Source organism: Anser anser (genome assembly GCF_964211835.1).
Source record: "Anser anser genome assembly, chromosome: 13".
NCBI lineage: Eukaryota > Metazoa > Chordata > Aves > Anseriformes > Anatidae > Anser > Anser anser.
Genome location: NC_139734.1, coordinates 20,434,620 through 20,461,939, shown reverse-complemented (window position 1 = coordinate 20,461,939; position 27,320 = coordinate 20,434,620). Strand labels below are relative to the sequence as shown.

At 37.7% G+C, this 27,320-nt stretch overlaps 1 protein-coding gene across 7 annotated transcripts in view; it reads left to right on the top strand.

The window, feature by feature from the left end:
- The window catches only part of DACH2 (dachshund family transcription factor 2), a 289,478-nt gene that overhangs the window by 254,952 nt on the left and 7,206 nt on the right, over window positions 1-27,320 (top strand). For 4 of the 7 annotated variants that reach the window (XM_083797535.1, XM_083797537.1, XM_083797540.1 and 1 more), the window contains 4 exons: window positions 17,536-17,681; window positions 18,211-18,358; window positions 20,236-20,379; window positions 23,417-23,482. In XM_083797535.1, the coding sequence (XP_083653661.1) occupies window positions 17,536-17,681; window positions 18,211-18,358; window positions 20,236-20,379; window positions 23,417-23,482 (504 nt within the window). Of the gene's footprint in view, window positions 1-17,535; window positions 17,682-18,210; window positions 18,359-20,235; window positions 20,380-23,416; window positions 23,488-27,320 lie in introns of all 7 variants that reach the window. The other 3 variants (XM_083797536.1, XM_083797538.1, XM_083797542.1) reach the window with 2 other exon arrangements.

The following is a 27,320-nucleotide window of genomic DNA, read 5'->3' as shown; positions in this document are numbered from 1 at the left end:
TCATTTTCTTTTTAATTGATGGAAGTTTAACTGAATGCAAGTCCTGCAATTCTCAACTTCAATATCCAGGTGGCAGTTACAGAGGGGTAGAGGGGACAGGGACTGGGATTCTGTTTAGATCAGGGCTGAGAGCAGAAGCCAGGAGGGCTGTCAAACTTTGTACTGTTTTATTTGCTTGGAAGGAATGGTGCAAAGTTAATATCGATGCAGCGCTATGAAAGTGTTCAAGTAGTTATCTCGGGGAAGGTAATGTGAACTCAGCAGTATCATTACTTTGATCTTTGGTTAAAGTCTTACAAAACTAGATTGCTGTTTGATTGACAACCTTGTCAGAGAGTGAATGAAGACTGACACTCTAATATTGAAAATGCAGCGTTTACAAAACTTAAAGCCCAAGTTTTCTCATGACACTGCTTCTTTTGTGGAAGAGTGAATTTCACATTTATTTTTAAATAAGTGTATACCTTGCTGCGTGCAGTTAACACGTATGATTTTAGACTGCTGGTTCACAAATACCCTAATATTTGATGCAGATGTTTTTGTAGCAACAGCATTGTCATATTGTATTTGGAGAACTAGGAGTTACTGCTTGAAGGCTTGAGCACAGTGGTAGTTATCACAACTCAATACCAAATAATGAGTGATCTGACATGCAGGTGATCAATAGAGACGGCAGGCTGCAGTTTGATTTGGGTAGTCTCTCTGGCAGTTTCTGAGTGGGTCCACTACAGAGGAGAAAGGGCTTCTACTGTATAATGCCACCTCAAAAGGTTGTCTTCAGCTATTGCTTATCCTAGAATTGTCCCCTTAACACTTCCAAATAGACAGAAGCTATTAAAGGCAGAGCTGATCTCCAGAGTAGACTCTTTCTGCTTTCATGGTGCTAAACTGCTAGCCTTACCTTATTTCTTGGTAACCAGTCATCACTGTTCTGTGTTTGAAATCCACCCTACCTTCTCAACCAGTTGGATTTTTCAAAGAGACCTGGGCAACCGGCTCTAGGTGGCCCTCCTTGAGTAGGGGCTTGGACAAGATGACCTCCAGGTGTCCATTCCAACCTCAGCCATTCTGCGATGCTGATAATCTTCCGCATGATGTTCCGCTCTCCTGACATGGCCTTGTTGCAGTGACTTACCATCACGCTTGCCTTTCTGCTTTGGGAAATCTTGGGTCACGTTGTACAGTTGCTTCCAGCTGCTGCATTCAGCCTGCTGGCTAGCTCCAGAGCAGGTTCTTCTCTGACTCTCACCAGGGTGAAGCCCCAAGATGTCACCTACCAATACAGTGTCTATCAAACATTAGAATCTAAAATATGCTTCTCCACTCTTCCCTCAATTTCTTCTTTTCACTGGACAAAATAATGTATTTTGTTCAGCACTATGAAGAACCCTCACTTCCTATTTTGTGTGAAATGACATCAACTGCCATGATACAAGTAACGTTTAAGAATAAACCAAATTGTGTCTATTTTCACATCAAAATACCTTAAGCAAATAGATGTCTGCCCAAAATAATAATCCTACATCATCCAGAGGTGTTAGTTAAGAGACTCTATTTATATGATGCAGATTATAAATAGGCATTCAAAGGATTTTCACAGAAGGGGCTGATGAGCTGTGCTACAGGGCGTGGGAACTACTTAAATAGGCTTTACTGTCAAAGCCAGTGTTTTTTGAGGCTACATCATCAGTTTTTCCTGGCCTTCTGACTCTCCATTTACTTTACTGTTGCTGTATTCTGAATGCAGTTCTTTCTTTACCTCTGATATGTTTAGATTGTATATGTGTGTATATATATAACAGTAAGTATCTATAGAAATAAGCATGAACACTTGGAACATGATATATATGCAATACAATATCATATCTTTATATTCTAAAGTATCCTTTATGAAAGACTATTAATTAAAAAGCAAGATTAAAGCCACTTTAATCAGCAGTGCGGCTTTGCTGAATAAACCTTACATTCAGCTGTATTTCAAAGTGGACATATATAAATCACAAGAATTATTACCATTTCATCATTTGAAGTCTGCAAATGACTGATTTTGGAATGAAAAACATATGTAGCTATGCTGATAATGCTAAATAAATTATTTTTAAAACCCACATTTATATATTTTTTATTGTGTGGAAAATGCATGTCCACAGGGGGAAAAAAAATCATCTAAATTTTGCTGTAAAGATTTTTAAAATATATATATATTTTCCTTTTGGAAATTTCTACAGTCTGCTTCAATATTGCAACACATATGGTATGAAAATCGTACTTTCAAGACAATTACTATTTTTAAACAGTTTTCAAAATTGCCTCAAATAATAGCTTGTGTACAAAAAACTGGTATGTTTTGTATTTTATAACAAGCAGCTTTACATTTTCTAAACTTTGACAAATTTCTTCCTGATTTTTTTTTAATGTAATAATAGGATTAGTTTGACTACCCCTAATTTTTCCTTCTCTTTTTATATAATGTATGTAGGCACTGGTGGTATATTGGGAATACTTCTGAGTCTTTCTAGTTCTGTCTTACTGCTTTCTTTAGTTCTTAGAAGCCTCTATGGACATACAGGTCATAGCTGTTGAAGATGTTCTTTTTTTTCTTTTTCTCCTTTCTCTCACCAAACATATGTGTGTATACATGGCCTATAACATAGATATTTATGTACCAATTCAGTTGCTATGATTTTGATAAAGCATTTCTGGCTCTTGTTGTGTTTTGATTAAAGATTTACAGTTCTCCTTTTGCCTCAAACCTCATTTTTAAAGGCCAAAAGAGAAAAGAAACCCCAAACCATAAACACATTAAGTGAAATATCCATAGTGGCTTCAGTTAATGGTATTTCCTTAAAGCAGATAAGTTACTGAGCCCCCTTTTAAAACAGGAGTGTTAATTTACTGCTTCCTTTCATCTGTTGAAATAATTACTTTTCTTTTTTGCCTTCAGTAGTTTGTTCTGGTCATTAACATTTCTGTAAAATTAAGTTTGAAAGGTGCTTTTAATGTTCAGATAGACTGCAGTGCATGTTTGACTGTTAAAATCAACCTACTTAAGGCAGAACTAATGTTTAACACTCGCAGCCATTTGAAGTAGTTCACTGCCCAGTTTAATGGTGCTGCCAAGGGCAATGGTCACATTACTTGCTATTATATTTTGGGGGTTTGTTATGCCAGCAATAAAGACAATCCGTGATATTTCTGAAAACATTGGCTTAGATCTTAAAGACATCATTTTTCCACTAACAAGCTATAAACTTTAATTTCTTGGGGAATAGCGGACAAGAAACACCAAGCCCAGCTCTTGGCCACGTTCACCATTTAGGAGTGGTAGTTGCATGCTACGTTGTTAGTGTTGAATGACTTTTCCTGCAAGATTTGTTGAAAAAGACATCATCAAAGTGTACTAAAAACACAGTGATGGTCAACTGCACTGGAAGAAGTCATTTTATATAATGGTAATTGGATTTTTCATTTTGTACGGTATCGAGGCGGTTTTAAGACACCTACTCTGGCAGGTGAGAGTGAGCTGGGGCAGCTCAGCCTGGCCTCGTGGAAACTTGGTGCAGGAGGTGTGAGGAGCACGGCCCAGAGACAGTTCGGCTGCTGCATTGTGAGGTGTGGTCATAGACCAACTGTGGTAGCTTCTGTTTCATTGCGATTGCTGTGGATTTTCCTGGCTTAGTTGCAACAAAACCGGGTGTCTCTGTCATGCAGTATAAAAACGCTTCTCCAGCCTTGCGGTGAGAATAGCCCTTCCCAGTGGCTGAATCCACTTCGGGGCAATCTAACTAACACTTCCTCAGTCTGTGTATTTTGGAACGTTGGTCAAAGATCATTTATGGGAATCTTTGAGCAAATACTACAGGAAAAAAAAATGTAACTAGTTCTTTATGTAGCGGAGTATATGGACACTTTGCTCGAGTCTTCAGGAAGTTTGATGGGAAAAGCCATGTATAGGATTGGACCCCAAGTAACAAACAACCAAATGAGGGAATGCACATCATTTCCGTTCCTTTCTGAGGTGATGAATGCGTAACAAAATGGCTGCTTTTTCTGCTTTGATGAGCAGGAGCAGACAGAATTTGGAAATAAAACAATACATCTTCTCAACCAGAAAAAATTATATATATTTACTAAATAGTAAGTAAAATTTTCCCCTTGGCTAGTCTATTGCAATTTTACAAGCTTCAACAATGCTGAATGGATGTTATTGAGAAGTGAATTTGGCTCATTCTTTTTATGCTTTTAATAAATACTCAAGGGAAAAGCGGTTGTTCAAGCAAAATGAAATACAAATAAACATAGAATTTATTCTCAGTAGGCATTCTGAAGAACATGGAGCTTGAGTTTTATTCCATTTTTTTTTCTGGTACTTGCAAGCAAAACTAAAATATTCATATAAGCTGTCAGTTCTCTAAAGTGAATTCATCCTTTTTAAAAAATAAAACTAAATATAAATTCAGTGGATAGAACAGAAACAATGTGAGACATAACAAATGACATTTCTGCCCCAAAGTACATCATTGTAATGGACCATGTTATTCTGGACTGTGGATATAAATGATTTTTTTTCTTTTCGCAGCGTTCTGTGACAATTCTTGAGACACAGTCATGCACAAAATGTCATTTGTAATTATAGCAGTTTGCCATTTTTATCTGCTCCATGCTTGTTTCTTGTTTGATTGATAATCCATGTCATGTTGATACTTAACAGAAGTTACCAGTTTTTATTACCTAAATTTCTGGACAAGGTTAGAATTTTTTGTTTGAAGGAAGAATTAAAAAAAAAAAAGTTGGTTACTTCCCAATGCATTCTTCACATGGAGTCCTAGGGAGTCACTCAGGACCCACAGAGAAATATAGTTAGTGGAATACACTTAATGGTATAAAGAAGAATTTAGTCTGTGGGCTTCATTTCTGACTGATCATTGCCCAAATTTTGAAATAGGCCTTCAGAAATGTATGACTCCCCAGGTAGTGTCCTGAGGAGAGTCAAGGCACCTCTTTGGGATCCGTAATTATTTAGATTGCCATTTACTTTTTTTATATATATATATATATTCTTACTTTGAAAAAAAAAATAGTTGCACAGTCTAATAGTTGTTGGTTTAAACAAATCATACAGATTTTTTTGCTTGTTCTAGACAGTATATCCTCCAACTTAGATACCTTTTGTCAAAAGCAATGCAGGTTCATTTTAAGTCAGTATTTATTATTAGAGAGTATAAATTCAGACACCACACATCATAAAAGCAAGAGCACATTTTATTGTTTGAGAATGACTGAACTGCAAAGGTTCCACAGTACCCAGACAGAGGTTGGCTCTTGAAAACCATATATTTTATTTGATTTCTTAGAAGGTATGTATGAAAATACCTTCCCAGGTAAGGTTCATGCTTCAATAATATTTTGATCCCGTTTGTTCTTCATTACCTTTATGTGGTTGCATAAATCACCCAGAAATAGCTTTATCACCTTGGGTTGCAATAACCTTTATGAAAACTTAGGTGCTCAAATGGCATGATACGACTATACAGCATCGATACCTTTCTGAATTTTACAAAACTAGCTGATTAAAGCTGATTTAAATACTACTTTCAGTCTAGAACTCTGCCCTTTTAATAATCAATTAAAACATTGTTTCATTGTGTTTATTCAGCACATAGAAAGCACTGCTTGACATGTATTAGACCTTATGTAGCAGTACACAGCTGTAGCCCATCCAGCATTTTCCAAATGAGTTTGCACAAGGAATAAAAGATTGCCATCTGAGCAACACTGGAGGGAGACAAGAGCAGACAAAAGGCAGTTAAGCGCTACAAAAAAAAAGAAAAGACCCTGTTGAGAGAGAAATTTCTGAGCAAATGCCTCAATTTCACAGGGAGATACTGTAGCAGGCAATGTACATTGATTTTAGCACATGAAGTACATTCCATTTGGGATTCATTAAGCTTCATTTTGTGCACTATCATAAATGGGTTTGTCAGCTACTCTCTCAAGTAATGCACAGTTTCAAAGCAAGGAGGTAGAATAAACCAAAGTGAAAATACAGTGTGCCCTGCAAAGGGCGTAAGCCAGTCTTAATAGAAAAATTCTCTGGTTACCCAAACCCATAAGTCACGACAGCAATAATCAAAACATAATCATTTTAAAAAGAGTTTATGCTTATAGACTTTTTGGTACAACTTAAAACATCGATAAGTTCATGCTCCCAGCTGACCTGGTAGAAATCCCACCGGAATGGCAGATGCACTAATGGAGTTCACAGCCTTTATTTCTGTCATTTTGAAAAAAAATATGCAGACTTCCATTTGATACGTTTTAGTTATTCTTTTTTTTTTTTTTAACTGAATATGGGCAAGGTACGTTTTGTTTCAGTCACAGTTGCTTTGTCAACTTACATATTTGCAGCAGGCGGTTGCCAAAGCAGCTATTTTCTCTCCCTTCCGTGTTTACTTGGGAGCCAGCTGCAGAGCTCGCCCTGGCACTTCACCGCCTCTCCAGGCTTCGGCTGCCAAATCCAGAGGCTGCAGAAAGTGGCATGCCCGTGAGGCTGGGCTTTTCAGCAATCCAACCTAGTCCAAGGCTGGTTTGAAACCTGTTTGTGAATGAGTGAGAGGTGTAGAGTACTGGTTTTCTGCATAATTGGTTTGAGTTTGTATTGCGTTTTAGTTCGTATTTTGTTTTCAGTTAGGAAGCATGCAAGTCCAAGAGATTTATCCAAAAATCTGCGTCGTAGATTTGTATTTAGTTATGATAACACTGGTGGCATTTTTTTGTCTTAAAGTCGACTAGAACTTATAGTGATTTAAAAGCAGAAGATTTGTGAAGTTTCTGAAAATTTTCCTGGAGTGATTGGTTTGCAATCCCAAATCAATAAAAGAACGGTATTGTACATGCACATAGCTCTGCGAAAAAATATCTTCATTTGCTTGGTGCTCAGGTTTTTGTGCTTTGGCATGAATGGATATTAGGATTTTATTAAAGAAATTAGCCTAAACATCGGGACTTTATTGCCAAACTTTGCTCTATGCCACATACCATAGCAGAGCATGACTTCATGCGTCTTGCTGTTTCAGGTGGATAGCAGAAGTGACCGCAGTCTTGGGCAGAGAGAATAGAGGGAAAAATGCTGGCCAGCTTCTGGGAACTGTACTCTTGGACTGTACTAGTAGCCTAGTAGAGGAAAGCATAGGACCCTGGATTTAGCTACTTGTAATTTAAATACTTTATTTAACACTTTGTTATTGTTGTTGCAAGTGATGTTGTGTCTCGGCTATGTAACCGGGAGTTGCAGTAGCGAGGTGGTCACTGAATATGGTCTGTGAAGTGAACCTGCAGCGTGTGGCAGCACAGGTTTCGGCCTCCCCAGGAGCCACACTCAACACTCAGGGTGATCTGAAGGGAGGATACAGCAGATAAATGTCAGATAGCTGCTCCTTTCTGCAGAAAGTTTTCCACTTTCTTTGCTTTCCTCAGTATTTGATCTTTCAAAAGAGCTCAGGATAAGTGACAGCAGTAGACTTAACAGTTATTAGGTTGCAAAGTAGTGGATGAGGACTACGTGGTGGTTAGCTTACATTTATGCTGTGATCGTAGCTGCCATTTGGGTCAGAAAGAGTTTTCCCTTTTGATAGATTGGCTGTGTGCTAGGAAAACTTGTCTTTCCCCAGAGCATCATGTAATTATTTGGTGGCAAAGAGTTGTGCTACGTTGCTATGGACATGCAGCTCTCCACTCCGAGAGCTGCTGTAATACTGATATATGTGACTCTAATCATTCTGTCACTAAGATGTAATATCGATACACCAGGACAACATTTCTATCAGAGGGCCTATTACTTGCCCTCTTAGTCGAAGAGGGGAGGACTGGGATAAGCCAAATTCTGACTGTTTCTTAGCCCGAGAGGGGCATTAGGTTCAGTTCTGTAACCTCCAATACCTGCAGGAGATACGGTGCTATCGAACCAGCAGCACTTCGGAGTGCTGCTGCACACCAGGGGCTGGCTGAACCCTCCAGGGGGAAAAGGGTGTCAGTCTCGTTCTGCGCAGGAGCCTGGTTTCTGCAGCAAGAGCTGGGCTGGCAGGCAGGGCCGTGCCACAGCTGGTCCCCTCCGCCTGTGCTGTGGGACTGAAGGATGTGTGCTGTGCAGCACGGGAGGTCTGAGGAGCTGGTGTGAGACTAAAGTTTTATTTGGAAGACTACGTAAGGACTGTGTCAGGAATTATACTGGTAACGGCCATGGCACGGAAGTGCTACTCAGGTATAGAATTAAAACAGTGAAAAGGTAAATTTAAAAAGGATGAATTTCTCACGTTTCTTGATAATCAGGCTTTATAAAATCAATGTGTAACTGAACTGAGTTGAAATGCTAGGATATATAAACAGCGTACTTCTCTGACAGCTGAAGAATACATAATTAATTCAAAAGGAACTTTAAGGTGTTCATCTTTCTATGTATATTTTCCTATTAAAGCAGTCATATTTCTCCAAGCAATCAGTTTTGAAAGTTGTCTTAAATTTCTACAGAGCAAAAATAATGCTGGTGAACATCCCCTAACTGCAGTCGTAATTATTTCTGATTAAAAGTGCCTTGGCCTTACAGCACCAGGGAAATTAATAGGAGAAGGTTTCTACAAGTTTTAGAAGATGAGCAAAGACATACTCCCTCTTAAAATTATTTAAGCAGGTGCTGTGGGAAGCCATTGCTTTTATAAGGCTCTTCAGATGTTTACAGCAAAACATTTTTTCCCAGTGATTGAATTTTTCGAAGTACTAAAATACCATGGAGAAATATGTTTCCCACCAGTTTTATGGCTCCCTGGATGCATTCTATACAAACCTTGTATCTGCTTGGACACAAACACTCTATTGCAAAAAGATATCTTGCCATTTTAACAAGCTATACTGCTTTGAAAGGATACACTGCATCACCAGTGGGAATGTCAGTACCTTAAGAGTAATACTTCTTTAAGGGTACTATTTTATTAAAGCAGACCTCAGTAATTTGTTCCTGACTGTTATACACCCTTATTTTATTAAAGGTATTTTACATCTGTGGAGGAGATTACTACCACTCCTATTTTCTCCACTACTTGGCTTTAATGGATGGTGTGGAATATAATATTTATTAAGCCTAAGCAGGGGAGGACATAATAGCAGAATTGTCCTTTATAACCTATTTTATACAGCTGTAAAATAAACCTTAATAAAGCAGGAATAATTATCCAGAAATAGGGAATGGAGTACTCTGCCTGCTTCAAATATTTGAGGGATTTAACTGCTAGTTACACATGTACTTCAAGAAATTGAACTTAACAGTAATGATACTGATACTAAGTCGGTACTATTTTTAAACAAATTAAGAGAGATGACGTTATCTTGGGTGTCATAATTGCTGTTAACATAAATCATATAATGCATAACTTTCTAATCTCTCTATAGTATTAACAGAAGACTTTACAAAAATATTTGTACTGATTAACTTTGAGGTTTAGAGTTCTTTTGCCTGTGTTCAGATGGCACCCATGGCTGGCTCCCTGGCTTCCAGTCAGTTCTGGTGATCACTAAGCGCTGATGTCGAGGAATAACATCGCTCCTTATTGCACCATTCTGTGCGCCTTTACATTTCCTTCTGGCCACTCAGGACCTACATTTACTGCCTGGACCCCAGAAGGCAACGAGTGTCTCGAATCCAGCCTGGTTTTGCCTTGGGTTAGGAACACAGACTTCTGGAAGGGAAGAACGCCATTTCAAGTGTGTCCTTTGCCATGTACCTAACATATGCACGGTTGACATGTGAATAGTTCCCTAGACCGGGAAGACAAGTTAAAAAGCCTTTCCTGGTGGCACATTTGCAGCTTAAGCAGGCAGGTGGAGCTTTTCAGGTGTGAAATGGGAATACAAGCAGAGCTGCCATCCTGGTGAAAATTTGGTCCCACTGATCACAGCTCCCTGGAAGCACTTACACGGTTGTGTGTGTTTTGTGAATAGGAAAAAAATGGGATCTTGCTAATGAGATCTGTTTCAAATTATTTATTATACTACCAAATGCTGCAATAAAGGGAGTAGAAGATGAAAATTATTTAAAAGCACGTTGTATATTTTTATTACGAGTGGGACATGAAAGAGCGTGGCTGACTGCGGAGACACGGGCTGCCTTTCCTTTGGCTGGTCGGTAGGCTTGTCAGGGCTCTCGTGCAGTCCTGGCCGGCGGACATGCGCGGGGCCTGCTCGCGGGGCACACCTCGGCCTTCAGGCCCGCCGGTGTCGGCGGCCATCACGGGCAGCCGCCAGCCTGGCCTGCCCACCCTGCAGGCCGCACCAGCCGCGAGCTGCCGCCTGTCCAGAGGCCACATCATTGCACTTTGTGGTGCTGGGATTGAGTTATCACGGCTCTCGGATGCACGCTCAAGCAGTTTATTAATGCGAGTGCCATGCCTCGCTGACCGTGGCTGTGTTTGGCCAGGAGCTGGCTGGCACGTGCTGCCTGTGGCCATGGCGCCGCGGGTGCGACTCTCCGCGAGCGGGTGTCCCCCTCTGCCTGCAGGGGACTGGTGCTCTCCGACCAGCTCAGGCTGCCCGGCCGCTGTGCTGGCCTTCAGCCTGTTCCTGACTATCCTCATCACACCCAGCCCATGTTTCCACACCGGCATTATGCAATAATTTTGTTTATTGCACTGCTTACTGGCTAGATTTGTTTTTCTGTTTCTTGTGTGATTTTTCTTCTTGGTAGCAATCGTTGGAATCTGTCTCAGAGAGAAAGGGAAAGGTTTTGTACTAAGGACCTAATGTGGCTCTGTGAGAAATTGATTCCTGCCCAGATATTCCAGAAAGACTGGAAGAGCAGTTCCTGTCTAGCTCCTTCCTTCCTGATTTCTTCCTCCTGTTGTCCTATTTATTTATTTTATTTTCATAAATGAATATTGTGGAAATGATTAGGACTGAAGTTATTACATTAATTATCCAAACTGACATTTTTGCAGTGTGTGAAAGGACAGGGTGGTATGTAAAATAGATGCACTAAGAACACCTACAGTATGACAACAAGTAGCAGGGTAATTGCTGAAAATGAAGTCTTTTCTGCTATCCCTTCCCTTCAACATCTGTTGTTCCATATGGAGTCATAAATATTTGCAACAAAATAGTTGAAGAAATAATCTCAACATTAATAGGGAAAGAGCTGAATCCGCCAAGAAAATTGAAGAATTTTTTTTTTCTTGGCAAGTTCCTCCTACCCATCCTCATCTGACAGTTTAAAATCTCAGTAGAGGAGTAGTCAGACTACAGTGATACTTAAAAATCACCATGAAAAAAACCTTTGTGAATATTAACAGGAGAGTTAGCTGAAAAAAAAAAAAAAATTCTTGATAATGGCCATGAGCAGGATTTTGTTTATGTTGTTTGTTGTTTCATTTTCTTCCTTTCTTCCATGTCACAATTTTGTTACTAGCCTTTTATTGAATAATTCACATTTTCACTTTTCTCTACTGTCAGTAGAAATAATGCTTCTTGCCCGTGTGAGGAATGACAAGTTACTATTACTAGCTGAAAGTTACTAGTTGCTTTAAATTGCCATATGGAAAATGCAGATTGACAGTAATTAAGCTTCTCCATAGATTTAGGAGATAAAGCACAGAGCAACCTCAAATGTTTTGGAATCCAGATTACCAAAACCTTCCCGAGGAACAGTTCATATTATAAAGCAGGTATAATAATAATACAGACAAACAATTAATTGTAAATAATTATTGCACAGATAAAATATAGTACTTTGGAAGGCTTTTAATACACTTACTGGTAGCATTAATTGTACTTACACTTTTTCATAATGAGCATAATTTAATCAATTGATATCAGTAGTATTTTTCCTAATCTGTATGTATTGAACTTCAGACTGAAGTTATTTGCAATGAAACATCTTAGTTCTGATGTCTGCCCAGTGAATTACTGCACTCCTCTATATAATTTTTTAATGCTGCAAAATGCAAATCTCATCTAACTTAGGTCCTTTTTTTGTTCAGGTTGGAATTAATGAAATATTTTCAGGTGCTTTTACTGTCAGTGCCATGTGAACATCAGAGCATATTGTAAATATGTTGAAGTTATAAATAGGTATAATTTTCTGTCTTATTAATGAGAGTGCATTGATGAAAATGTCAAAGCTGTATAATTATGTGCCCCTTGTTAAAGAGTGCACAGATAAAGACAATTTTTAAACTCTTATTTCAGTGTTTCCTGCAGGAATTTTCATTTCTCTGCTTTTTGCTTCCTTCTCCTACTCAAACACTAAGTGCCTTCTTTATGACGTCCTTCAGGAAAACACACCCTCGTACTTCCTGAGAGCAGGTCTATAGAAAGGGTAGTCTATGCATTGCTTGCGCAGCTCACCTATTTTTCACTACAGTAATATTCAGTTTTTCCTAAGCCAGCACATTGCTTTAAATGTAACAGACATGCTCTACATTTTTCCCCTATGTTGTAAACAATGAAGAGATTTTACAAAACACTTCAGGACAAAAATCAATTGATTTCAGATTGCATGGGTGAGAACCAGCTGGGAAGCAGATACTGTGAAGCGGAGGATAGTTGATGTTACTGTTTTGTTATAGTTTCCAAAAGCTTTTAGGGCAGCCTGGAAATGTATATATAATGATTAGATACTATTTTTAAAGTGAAGTTTCTTTATGGCAAAGCTCAGTAGTGAAACATGCTTGTGTGCTATCAAGTTGTATCAATCATTTGAAAATGAAGTAAAGTCTGATTTAAAGCTAGTGCAGTGGATTAATCAGATACTCCCCAGTTGCATTCATTGACCCTGTTCATTCAGGGACCGTAATTAAGAAAAACAGCAGTGACTTTAAATTTGGCACCTGAATCACAAGGTTAAAGCAGTAAATTTCTAAGTCTGGTTGGGGCCAGGTTAGAAGGAGGTATTTCTCCTCACTGATGAAGAGGAGTGCTCAACTCCTGGCAGAGAAGCAATGACTGAGGGAGAGAAAGGCAGGCAGATGTTTATGGAGGATTTTCAGACACAAGACAGACAACCCTGTCCTTGCAGACCAACAGATATAAAATATTTGAAATAAACAGTGCTTCAGATTACAGGATTTACATACTTTTTGTAAAAGAAAAAACAAAACAAACAAAAACAACAACAACAACAAAAGACTACTAGTTACTAGTTAAGCAAAACAAAAGTTGCCAAGGTTTAAAATTAAAATAAGAAATCTCACTTGTTTTGGAAAACTGCTTCTTCCTGTCAAAAATTAGGATCTGAGCCCTAATACTGCCAAAATAGCCATTTTTTGTCACCACTGCTTATCACTGTGTGAATTAGAAATACAACTGGAAGTCAAGGGTTATCAGTTTGGATAATTTGGCAAATAATGCTATTTCAAATAAAAATATTCTATCTTAATTGCAAAGATGGGTAGGACATACAACTCAGCTGGTGTTGCAGGTGCTCTGTTTTATTTTATTAAAGGTCAAAACAGTGCATTAGAGCACCTAGGCTGTTCTTTTCTAACTGTGGACCATTAAATGTAATCCCCATCATTCAAATATGAAGCTTAAAGAATTATAATTATGATAAACCATTTTAGTCCCTAGCTTTCTAAATTGTATGCCATAGGCAGAGAACAGGAATGACCCCAGTGCCATCTATGTCTAAAACCGTATTATTAATGCTGGCTGAAGGTTTTCTAAGATCGAATGTCTTAGTTAGTAAGTAACAGATTAATAGCTATAAATTCTGTATGATTTTTTTAATGCTTTTCTCTACATGTCACGTATTTATTTAATGCATTATAACTTATGTTGTATAAACTATTGGAGGTGAGGCTTACATGTAATGCCTCCAAACAGGTAAGTTTTGAAGTATATGTGAGTAAATAACGTGATAATCTAACTACTGCTAGGTAGTTTGTAAATTTTAGCTTTAATATTTCTAGCTTGTTTTGGGAGGGATGTGACGTGTCAAGTATACCAGGTATATGAATGATGGATTTAAAAGCATACCTTTTGAAAGAACATAAACCAGCTGGTAAACAAAATTGCCTGTTGGTTTGGGCTGTGCACTGTCATGCAGGGAGCAATTTGTGTTACTCATGTTCCCAGTGCTGCATTTAGTCCATAGCTTGATGCTTAATTTTCCAATCCAGATTTCTGCAACTTAGGCAGAAGATGGAAGATGAAATACTTTAGTATATTGCATTAACAACAAGAAACTTTCTAGCACCTTTCCACGTGCTTTCCTGGGATAATAATTCAATTCACTGTTAGTATTTACTCTGTATTTCTTTTCTCTGAAATACGCTTTTTGCTTTCGTCTATTCACCTGGATGCCAGCTAGAAATTAAAATAAAAAGACTGCCCTCTAAATGGATTCCTGAATGCTATTATAAAGCATGGCAGGTTTAACAAACAAGCTCAATAAAAGTAGTTCCCACTTTGTTCCAATAAATAGGAAGGTTGGTTGTGTCCTTGGTTAGATAGTATTTGTCCTAGCTTTATTTCTTGTTTATTCTGTTGTACTGTATGTGCGAGTGCTGCTTTTAGCATTTATATCTTTAGTTTTCTTTAAAATCAAAATGCTGAAATCAACATCTTTTTTCTTCTTTTAAAGTGATGCATTTGAGACAATCTGCAAAAAATACTTCCAACGCATGCCATTTTTAATTGCTTTACCAATCAGGATTTCTTAAGCCTAGCTAATAAATTTCTGCCGAACTGTGCACTTACTCAGAATATGGACAAGATGTAGACACCATTCAAATGTGAAGACCTATTACAAGATTGAAATAGATTTCTAATGCATTTATCATTCATCTTTGCAGAGTGTGATTTCAATCAGAAAAAAAATGATGAATGGTTTGACAGTTTCCACCCATATACGCTAAAACATAATATGCTTCTTCTAGTTTTCAGCTATTACAGACTTTAACATGCAATGTGACCTTGGTCTGCAAAGCATGTTTGGTTAGCACAAAAACTTAATCATAAGAAGTCATAAGTAGAATCCTTCTTCTTTACTGCCCTTTTTCTGGGACTTGGAAATTTATTGCTTGTGGGACAGGTAGGATATGAACAATGGGCCAAATAGAGTCCAGGGTTATCTCATCTGTGTGAAAACTGCTGCTGAAAATCGATGTGACCTCTGCTACACTGTCATCCCAATTCCCACCCTCTGTGTCCTATTTGTCTTTTGGTAGAAGCTTAGATCTGTGTGCTGTCTCTATGTGTCTCTCTTGGGCCAGATTATCAAAATGAATCATTGCCTGCATACCTCTTATATTTCTATTTATTTTCCTGGTGTTGACTAGGTCTGATGAAATATGATTCTTTTTGCATTTGATCCTCACTGCAGCAAGCAGCACCTAATTTAGCTGTGTCTATCTCTTTAAAGAAGAGTAATACTATTTTGAAACTTCAATCTGCTGTACAGTAACATTACAAACCATAGACCATGCAACCTGTCTTCACAGTCAATAGTAATTTTCCTTTCAGCCAATTTAATGTTATTACATTCATCTCCAAATAGGAGAGATTTCTAGAGATTTTAAAGCCGCTGTAGTCTTCTGTTATGCATACTTCATGTATTGCTTTCTTTTTCAAATGCCACTTCTGTTTAGTATTTTGTGACTTAGATATTATTTCTGTATAGCATCACATGCAACAACTAATCAGTTCATTTTAAAAACTCTGTCACTGATAGGAAATGCTTAAATATGAGAAACAGTGTATCTGAATCAGCACAAATTCTGAGTCTGTTACCAGAGGGGTTTTTGTTCGTTTGTTTAAGAAATGGATCGTTTAAATTACACGAACACAGCTCTAAAATGATAGCTATGAAGATGTGAAGAGGTTACTGGCTTTTGTTGTTATTAGTCCTGAAGAGTCATTATGAAGATGTTCCATTTAATGAACTCACACAGTGAAAACAAAATACTCCCTCAATAGGGATCTCAAAGAATACTTGAAATCTGCTAATGCTCCTGGCATAGTTGTCAGTAGGTGTGTTTTAGAAACAGCAAAAAGCACTTGCTGCTCAATAGGTGCTCCTGAAGGTTGTTAAACTAGATAACAGTACTGCTGCAGAGACGCTGTGGTTTAATTTGTTGTGGTCAGATTCCTTCTGATTTATTTATTTATTTATTTATTAATAAGAGAAGTGGGAGAAGCGAGGCCTTTTGGATACAGTGTGGTCCAATTGTAAATCCTGGAATTAATATGACCAAGACACTTGACAAATGAAACTATCAGGACTTGTCTGTGTAGTTGCCATTAGAAAACACATGCATCATGAACTTATGGACAATATATTAGTTTCAAACTTTACTAAAAAGCAATTGCTGAGAAGCTATTCATGATTTCTGCAAGTGCCAAGGAGATTAGAGGAATGTATTATATATGGACTGGATTTCCCTAGAATATTACACCAATATTTTTAACATTTCAGAGAAAAAGAAGTGTGCAGAGTTTGTCTTTAAAGCCTGCTAGCAGATTTTAATTTTAATGATTTTCAGCAATAAACTCGATGTTTAAAGTGAATACTTGGAGAAGTAGTACACAAGGGGATCTGAGAGAAGGAGATATATCTATTATTATCCTAAAATATCATTAAATTGTCTATTCAGAAATGTGAGTTTGTTGGTGATAGTACAGATTCATCACAAAATCTGAAAGATTTTCGAAAAATAATTACTAATATCATTGTTTATTTCTGTGTACACATTTCTATTGTCTGTGCACAGCTTGATCTATAGCAACTTGATCTAACTGAAACAACGAGCAGAGGGAAAGTTACCAGGCCCCAATTCTACAGTTTATAAGACGTGCATCAATCTAGCTCTGTGCAGTAAATCGCAGGAGCAGGGCCCAGCGCCGGAGTGCCCTCTCCTCCCTGGCCGCTCCTGTGACCCCCCCACCACCCAGCCTTACACCCTCGGTAGAGATAACTCAGCAAAGCATTTTTGGCTACTGCCCGTGACTAGAAAGGCTGACCGTAGCAAGGCACTCGTTAAGAAAGCCTGTGCTGACACCTTACTGACAGCCTGGAGTTGGTGCTAGCTAAGCAGGAGGGGATGACTCAGTGGAGATTATTTACTGCTGAGTACGGGAAGGATAATGCTAAAGGGGTAAAGAGATGTGATACATTTCTTGATTAGAATTTTTTCAAGGTTATAGCAACAAAAAAATGCTCGTCGCAGAATAGCAAACATGATAGAATGAAGAAAAGTCGTTCAGGTTTAATGAACTGCGTAATACTGTTATAATTCTGTAGTATAATTCTGTAGAATTTGAGATACAATAGTCTATACTCTATTAGAGCTATGTTATAGTCTTCAGTATATTTATTATTGCTCTGAATTATTTTGCAAACTTGCCTTAGCGACAGCCATGGCTGCCCAAAGACTGAAACAATGTCAGTTTTGCTAATATGCTTGTATTTTGACTTCCAGGGAAACAGTTTCTAGAAATGACATTTACCTATATTTCCAATGCTTTCTGATGTTGCTTTTAAACCTATCTTTACAGAAGAGGTCCAAATTGCCATTCCAATAATGAAACCAACCTTAGATAAAGTCCAACTGGCTGGACAGGCCTTGCCTCCTGGATTTCCTGCGCCATTTCTTTTTGCTGATGGTCTTTCATCAGTAGAAACACTATTAACCAACATTCAGGTAAATTGTTCTCTATAGGGCCAGGCTATGTCATGACAGATAAAATGTATTTCTTTTTCAGTCTCTTTAAAAAGTTTCAGAAACTATTTTGTATCTGCAATTCTAATTTCTTTTATTTAATGTAATGCTTAGGTTTTCGCTGTCTGGCATTATTGATTATGAAAGAGTTTTATGCATTGTCTATTTGACTTAATAGTCGGCAATAATGGTCATATTAAAATTCACCAGTCTCATTATTCCTCCTTTGCTTCTCCCTGCAGTTGACCAAGGTCAGCAATGATATGGCACTTCATTTGTAATAAACTGTATCAGTAGGATGAATGTGCAAACGCTATACTGAATGATACCATGCCAGAAATTTGCTCTTATCTAACATTCAGCTACTTTAAATGCACAGTTGCATTCCAGGTCTATAGGTTCCTGATATTATTTTATTTTTCCTAGAGGAAGTAAAAGAAACAAATGGATGAATTTTGTCACTGCTGAAACAAAACGTTATTTTCAGCTCTTACATTTGCATGTGTTTTAGGGCCTTCTGAAAGTGGCTGTGGACAATGCCAGAGTCCAGGAAAAGCAGATACAGCAGGAAAAGAAAGAGTTAAAGATGGAGCTCTGTAGAGAGAGAGAACTAAGAGAGAGCTTGGAAAGGCAACTTACAGCTGAGCTGCAAAGCAGAGGTGAGTGAATGAAAAATGGAGTTTAGATATCTATTAAATGTATAACCCTTTGGCATTTCCAGCTGGAGCTATTGAGGACTCGGAGTTAACTGACATTCATACTTCAGTGTAATGCAGCAGTGGACTAGCACTGGTAATGAAAGATTTAAATTTAATAAAAACAGAATGAAGCACACTTTTCTGTAAGCAGACAGAACAGTGACTGAAGGATTATTTCCTGGAGGGCAACTGGCCACAGAGTGTTTTGGCTGGTTCTGTGGAGGAAGGCTGATTCAGTTTCATGGCTTTCACATGCATTATTACCACTCCGCCTGTGTATTCCCAGCCTGATTTCTTCATTTGACAGCTTTAATTTCTTTTGTTTCCTGCTATTATCCTCCAAGCATTGAGGATCAGTCTTATCTTGAGAAAGATAATATGTCTCTAATTTGGGTATTTAGGTGATTTTTTTTTTTTTCTAGCCTACACTTCCTGAGTAATGGAGATTTCTGTAGTTTAGGTATTAGTCAACTAATTTTTCTTGTGGAAAGCTTCAGTACAGCAAAATAGATGAAGTACAAGAAGTTGCCTACCCAAGTGCAAGATCTGAAACAAACAACCCTAGATAATTTCTTTTCCATCAGAAGAGTGAGATACAAAAGCACTCCCAATATGGGGCCTTCTAAGACAAAACCATGACTGTTTAGAAGCTTTTGATAATAATAGGCAATTAAATTGGTAAATCTAATTTTTCGCTGTGATATTGCAAAGCAGGCAGTCTTCTTTTTAAAATTCAAATCTTCATCTAAAGGAGAGAAATAGTTTTTTTATGTGCCAAAAGCTACTTCTAGATTACATCCATGAAATCAGAAAGATAAAGCTAGATAAGACCACAAACATAAGTGCCAAGTACTATCTGCCTGTGCATTTTGAATTGAAATTAGGTGTGGGGAACAGACCTGTCTACAGCACCAAGGCTCAGTAAGACTCAGTAAGAGGTTGACAAAGAAGGACACTTCTAAGTCGAATCGTGAAGGCTCAGTAAATACTATTGAAGTTGTTCAATTGCAGTGGGTGTTCAAAATCATTGCATCACCCCAGTGTAAGTGTAGATGAGACTGCTGTATTTCTATAAAACAAAACTTAATCTCGGTGTAGGCAGACAGCACACTATGTACCTCCTGAGTCACATTTAAGTCAACAAAAACCTTAAGTCATTCACAAACTTTGTTGGCTTCTGGCTCAAAGGAGAATTTCTCTAATAATCAATATCCTCAGAATTGTTTGTCTTTTAAGTCATCACCACATCCACATCTTCATTATTATAGAAAGTCAGAGAGAGGCTTTTCCACATGGTTTACTCAATTTTTCAAAGTTATGTTTCCAGATCACATTCTGGCATTAATAATTTATTAAGCCTCTCAGAGATTGCCCATGCAATGGTATCCTTTTATTCCCCTGACTTGAGCACTCACAAATCCAGACAGATCTGTAAAAGTTGATGAGAATGCAGATGAACAAGTGGTCACAAAAAGTTATGTAAATGCTGTTGATTTTCGCAGAATTCTTTCCATATTTTTTATTAATTTTTCTAACAATATTGTTGATTTGAAATTCACATTTGTCTAATATACAGGAGAAGCAAACAAATAAAATGGATTGCAAAATATTGCAAGGGTAAATTTACCTATAATTTTAACAATATTTCGGAACAACGTTTGCCAGAGTGTATACACTAGCAGACTCTGAAATAGACTGTAAGTTAAGCATGGCATTCATGACGGAGCTCAAACTCTTTTTAGTCTGTTAGTTTTACCTACCTTTTCTAGTGCCATCACTTTTCCATTATGTATTAATTGTGCTTTAACAGCCATTCTTACAGTATATTTGCATTTCAGCAACAATTCAGAAACGCTTGAAGAAAGAAAAAAAGGCGAAGAGAAAATTGCAGGAAGCTTTGGAATTTGAATCAAAGAGAAGAGAACAAGTGGAACAGGCGCTTAAACAGGCCACATCAGGTGACGGTCTCAGGATGTTAAATGGTAATGTCTTAGTTGGCCTTTCACAGTTAACTTAAAATGATGTTTAATTAACTGAAAAGCTGCATAAAGCAAATTCCAGAATAAAATACACAATCATTTCCTGAAATAATTAAAAATCTATTTTGGACCATGTGCTTTGGGTCATGAATTAAAACAAGAAAAGTCTGCAACTAGAGAAACAGAGCAGTTTACACAGGCATGACAAGAAATGCTGAATATGTTACCAGAGAAATCTGTTACAGTGCCAGCTAAGACAATGTGAAATTTGGTTCCTATAAGGTTCTCTGAACTCTTCTGTCCCAGCAGATTCAATTTTAGAACTGCTGAGCTTCACTTTAAAAGCTGTTTGGCTGAAGTTTCCTTAGCCTCAGGATCTATTAAGTTTGTTAAATATGTATCAGCTTTATGAGCTGACTAGGTTTTTGAATACTTCCCAAATAGTCCTAAAAAACAAAATCAAATCAGTTAATTTGATAAACAGGGTGATTATGTTCCAGGTAGTGGGAGGATTCACTTCTCCTGTTTAATGTGGTTCTGATCAAATTGTACAATGTTGGTTTGAATCTTTGAGAATGAACCTACCTGAGTTTTAAGTAATTTCAGGTTCTGCAGCAAAGGTTTAGTCTCTGCATGCTTATCCTGAAGTCTCTGCAGAGGCTCATAAATCAGTGTTACATTCAGTCTCTGCTGCTTTTGTGTGTCATGTAGTCTTCATGTTAACTTTGTGCTGCCTACTTCGGCTACTGCTAGCAACTGAGCCATAATAACATAAGCGGACCCTGAAAACTGCCAGAACTGCTGAGTGAAAATAATCAGTTTAACCTGTCCTTTGTTCTCGGTTGTGAGGGGCACCCAAGCTGTTTTTTAAAGCTAGGGCAAGCCTGTCTACATGAACTGCCATTGCAACACTCTGCAATGGACCATGAGTTGTGATTTATCTGCAGCACCTAAGAGATATAAACTCTTTAACTATGAGAGCAACATGTTTCAGAGGCATTCTCATCCGCTGGGTTTTATAGTCCAGCATATCACTGCAACCAGGAGCTGGCTGGTTTTTCTGATGTACTGACAGTGAGCGGTGGTGATTCAGGCATGGATATACAGCATGTAGTTGCGCCATGATAAGGGAAGGTCTCCCAAGGGAGAGTGAGCGGACATAGCCAGCAGAGACCCTTTTCTACCACCCCTACTGGATCAGAAAAAAGCCCAGATCAGATCCCACAGGCATAGCCAGCACCCTGTGGTGAATGTCAGATGAAAACTAAAATACTCCTATCCAGTAGGGTCATTCACCCACATTCTGTCATTGCTGGGAAGCACCTGCCGATCGCACTACAGTTAGGAGTACTCAGCAGTTCTGGAAGCCACAAATTAAAGGGTACCAACACGCCAGCAATGTGATTAACAGATCTTTACATCTGCTATTGTGGGCCTGCCTGCTAACATTTTGATTTGCAGGCACGCTCAGGTAGTCATATATATGTTAGTGCCTGCAAGAAGCTGATATTTACATGCTAATCTGATTGCACATGCAAATCGGGTAGCTCATTAGCATCTTAATCCACAATTTAATTGCAGGTACAATTTTATGGCAACAAAATGTGAAGGGCTATTCTGAATATTTTTAATTTAACTCTGACGGTCTGTCTCATTTAACAGATGCTGTTATTAGTTACAGATGACTTTGTCATTTTACGTATATACGAATTATTCTCTAAAAGGTTTGAAAAGAGAGAACCTTTTGAGAGTAATAGCCCAGTGCCCTGAACTTTCCTTGCAAAAAAGAACCTGAATAAGGGGAACCCTATGTAATGAGTCACCTGTAATTTTATAAGAAAAAAATATATACATGGAAGTATTACTTATTTGCTTGTAAATATTTATAGGGCTAAATATACACATATCACATATTTCATATAAACATATATGACTAGATATACTAGTCATACTACTTATAGTAAGTACTCTTACATGTACTTTCATCAGTTGCCCTGCTTTGACACAAGGGTTCGGTCAGGCTGCACAGTGACCAGCAAAATGTCATCTTTGCAATAGGCACTGACAAGTCCAACAGAGCAACCTGAGAAGGCACCAGTACAGTTATTCTGTACTTGAGAATGTCAAGAACAGGCTTCTACACAGAAAAACTTTAAAACTGTATACACGTCTCCCTTTTCGTTTTTTTTCTTTCTTTTTTTTTTTCCTTTCCTGCTGTAATTTCTAAGTGCTGTATTATAAGGGAAGCAGATGTTTCTCCAGGATTCGAGGTACCATGGATTCAAATCACATACCCTTCACGCTAATCCTTGTTGGCACAAGGTGGATAATGGCATCTGTTATCGTAACACCCTGGGGTGTTTGAGCCCTCAGCCCCACCCCAAAGGACTGTGCATACAGAGGTATTATCAAGACAAAATTAAATAGTTCAAAACCGCATGTCATTATGACACTTTCTCAACTTGTAAAAAACAGCACAGTCCATTTCGAAAGGCTCCTCTCAGAAATCTGGAAATGTTTCACAAAAATCACACGTAATTTTGCTTTGGGTGATGGAACATTCTTACAATATCCCGAGCTAAGTCTTTTAAATGAAATATTGCAACAGTCACTATCTATAACATACGCTCACACATACGCACATGCACACAAGTGCTGACTGGTACTGGCTGTATTCTCTAATTCTCTACTTTGCAGGTATATGCCTGGGAAAGCCAATTTGGTTTAATATTATCACAGTTTAATTTCCACTTTTATTTTTCATATGTCAGATGCCCTCATTCTCCAAGAGAATTTTACAGACAGATTATCATGTGTTGATTATTATCTGATCATCAGACAAATGTGAAGCACATTAAAAATAATTCAATGTTTGCACATTTTGAAAACGATTTACTACTGAAAATTCTATGAAGACCAAATGTTTTATGCAAGGCCGTGCAACTTGGTGATCACCCTAGTTTGCTATAAATATTTTTCTAAAGATGCATGAGAGAAGGACAAAGGGGAATGCATTAATCTTTGGTGTCACATCTTTCAGATGCTGGAATCCCAGATATGGAAATAGAACACAACGGAACCCAACACGACAGTGCAGCAATGCAAGGTGCAGTATGTACCTCCTCCCATCATTACTTTTTGAGATCAGGAATTATATTTGTTTAAATAGAGATGTGGGAAACTCTCATATTTAGCTGTCAGATATATGGGCTTAGTCCAAAACTGATTTTACACAGGATAGCAAGACAAACTACTACTGCTGCACAGGTAGCAAGACAAAAGTTCCAGAGGTCTTTAAATAAATCTTAAATATGCATTTAAATAAATGTGCACATACCGAAGGGAATTACAAGAATATCTGAGTTCTAGAGAATACTATCTTAGGTATTGCCAGAACCAGTACAGTTAGAGATAGAAACATAACTTCTACCATTTCTCAACTGTTAAAGGCTTGACTTTGCATACCTCTGGTACGCATCTGTCGTCCATCTGTCATCTATATAGGAAAGCATTCAAATATTTTTACTGTCTCTTTTTGTGATTTTTGGTTCATATGCTATGCATTACAAAGAAAGAGTTACAACTTCATTTTTATATATGCATATATATACATATATAATACATCTGTATATGTGTGTGTGTATGATTGGAGTTGTGCACTAAATATTGCAGTTTGAAATTTGTTTCTGCCTGAAATAGTCAAAATATTGGATAAGCACTTGGGATGTGTATTTAAATTTGAGAAGCAGATTATTCGTACCGTTTATAATTCTGCTTATGATATCTGCTGAGATAAGCGCTCAGCGCTCTTCCAATGACATTCTGTGAGTCCAAGGTGCATCTGGACAGAATCTAGTGGAAAAAAAGTAAGTTAATTTATGTATTTAACTGAAGAAAAAAAATACAGTTAGCTCAAATCTGACTTTCCATCAAAAATGAATGTAAACAGCTGTGGGGAGAGTGATGCATTGCAACTTCCAATAACCATTTACCTATTAGAAGAACTTTCTTAAACTTCCCGTAGTCTACTGATGAAAGAATGCCCTGTGATTTTATGATTTTTATTTCAGATTTTTTTTTAATCTTATCCCAACTATGTCATTCTTCAATTCTAAAAGGCTTTGAGTCACAAAGTTTTTGTTCAGGTTAAAAGCCTGAACCAAGGGAGACCTGGATATTCACTGGTTATATTCAGTATCGCTGAATTTGATACCCCTCTGTGAAAGCAGAATATGTCAATTCTTGTCTTCACCACAATAATGAATGACAGCACACATTGGCTTCTCTGACAATTTCAGTGTGGTAATCCTGTTCATATGTAAATGTGTGATGAGTTTATCCAGTTCTTTCACTAAGCACTCTCAGCTGATCAAAAAGATTTCTGAAGAACCCTCTGTAGAGCATGTTTAGGTTACAAAGTGTTTCTATTCTGTAGCAGCATCTCCTCCCTTTTTATTTCTGCTGATACTGTAGTATCTTTTTATTCTATTTTCCTTTGATTACAGTTTGTAAAACTTGTCAGCTACTCTTACACTGCGCTCTAACAATTTGAGCACACTCCCTCCATTGCCCCCTTCATTTGCTGCCTTTTGTTTTTTGGGCCCTGGGAGCAGGAAGGGTCAAAACACGTGTCCCTAATACAACACTGTTTCCAAGCATCCAAAATCTCTCTCTTGTGCACAGAAAAAAGCTTTAGCATCAATGCAGACCTTTCTTTTTCTGTTGTCAATAGCTCTGCTGGACAGAAATCTATCATTCACACAGTGCTTTTCCTTTGAAATTCAATTAGTTTCACTGCCAGTATCTCCTTAAGATGGCTTAAAGGAAAATTGCAAAAATACGGCACAGCCATCTTTCACAGTGATTAAGTCATATCATATTTTATGCTCATTTCTTAAAATGATTTTATTAACACAAGCTGTTCATTTACTGGGATTCTGATATGCATTATAAATCTCTTCCATTTAGTAGAGTCATTTTCTCTATGCTTTGTATATTAATTGAACTGAAATTTTGTGTTGACAAGACTAAAACTTTTTTGAACTTTACAGTCTAATACTTCCATCCTCTATACACCTGATCTTCTAGTCCAGCATAGCTTAGCCTGAGAGAAGGTTTTTAGCTGAGAAAATAGATAAGTAATAGTTCCTGTAGTTACGAAGCCCCCTGCATAGCCGAGTGGTGTAGGAGAGGGTGATGCATGCACACAGATACCCTTCTGGTCTTGCTTCCATAACTCACTCTTGGGCAAGATAGTACATCAGCCATTTTATCAACCAATCTCCGTTTCACATAAAATAAACATACTGGGTGTCATTAAGTGCACCTTCAGATCAATGATTTTTGCAAATGACATTCAAGTACCATTCGAGTAGTGCATTTTTGCTGATAAAAGCAAATTAAATTAGCACAACTACAAGTGTGCTGATAAAAACTAAAACTGAACAGCAGCACCATTAGCTAACAAAGTAATATTTTCTCTTTACTGCTTTCTGCCATTTAGTTATTATCCTATTGGAAATCTAATTATAATCCTTTTACTCCCTAGTCAAACTTCACAGTTTTTGCAAGCTTAGCACTGACAAGTGATTTCATTACATTTGATTGCCCGCGCCCAGATTGACTTAACTTCACTCCGAGACCTAAAAGCCCTCTCAGTTTCTCAGATTCCCTGTTTGCACATTACAGCAACAGCTCCTTTAATTAATTAGCATGAACAGCAGTAACATGAACTGCTGAACAGAAAATAACATCATTTTATGATCGCAGGGAGACTTCTCCTTTTGCATGTTTATACCTTAGTTAACTTTTGTATTACTATATTTCATTGTTAGGGGATATTGGAACAATCAGCAAAGCAATGTTATCTTAAAATTTTAAAAAATAGATGCTACCATAATACTTGGTGATAACAATTCACAAAAAATAAAAGACTCTAAATTTCAAGAACGAGGCAACAGCATAGGCGTACAGACTTACCTGAGATGAAAACTCGTTTCAGATGTAATGTCGTTCACTGTACATGCAATGGGAGAGTCAAATGGGGCTGCTGCTGCTTTTGTTTGTGAAATAACCTGGCAGAGATTTAGCACAGAAACTGTCAGTAACCATGAATAACTTCTTGTTTTTATCTGTTTGCCAAAGATGAAGGACTGTTGACATTTGGGACATATTTTATTTTTTCTTATTTAGAAAAATAGGCTATATTTTTTCAATATTCTGATATAACCTGCTTATTTTTAAATCCAGCCTACAATAAAAAAGAGGGGGGGGGGAGGTGTAATGTTTTTTAAGAAGTTTAATTTCTTTGTTATTCTATCAAATTATACCTCCAGATGCTGCAATCCTCTGAAACCAACCATGCTAGGGAATTTCAGAGTAGTCCTCAATTGCAGGAGATAAATTCAACATCACAGAAATTACAGTGCTATTGTCCTGGTCTTCCTTTCACTGAAAAAAACGTTCAAGCACTTAGAGTTTAACATGAGAACAGACCAGAACCCTGTGATTAGAAACTCTGAGATTAAACTAAAGAGGCCTGATATATTCCCTGTGAGCAAGTCCTTCCTTCACTATCTTCTTCATTTGAGTCTCAGGTCTTTTCTTCGTTCTCCTGTCCAAACCATGCTGTCTCTAATGCATGTCCTACTCTGGCTGCTCTGACTTAGTAAACCTCTAGTAGCTGTCTTGTGCTGCGCCATTTTGCAGTGTTTTTAGAAAAAATCTTTTGACCTACCCCCACCTCCTGAAATAATTAACATGCAACTAAGTAGACTCTCATATCTGTGATACGGCAATGCACTAGTGAAAGCTGTCTCATTAGCTCTAACCAAAAGGCAGCTCATGAGATTACAGTACTCACTGACTACATAGCTCTCCTTCTGGTGTTCAAATGCAGGGCTTTAAAAATAATGGTGTCATTGATCTTGATCTCAGTGTTATTT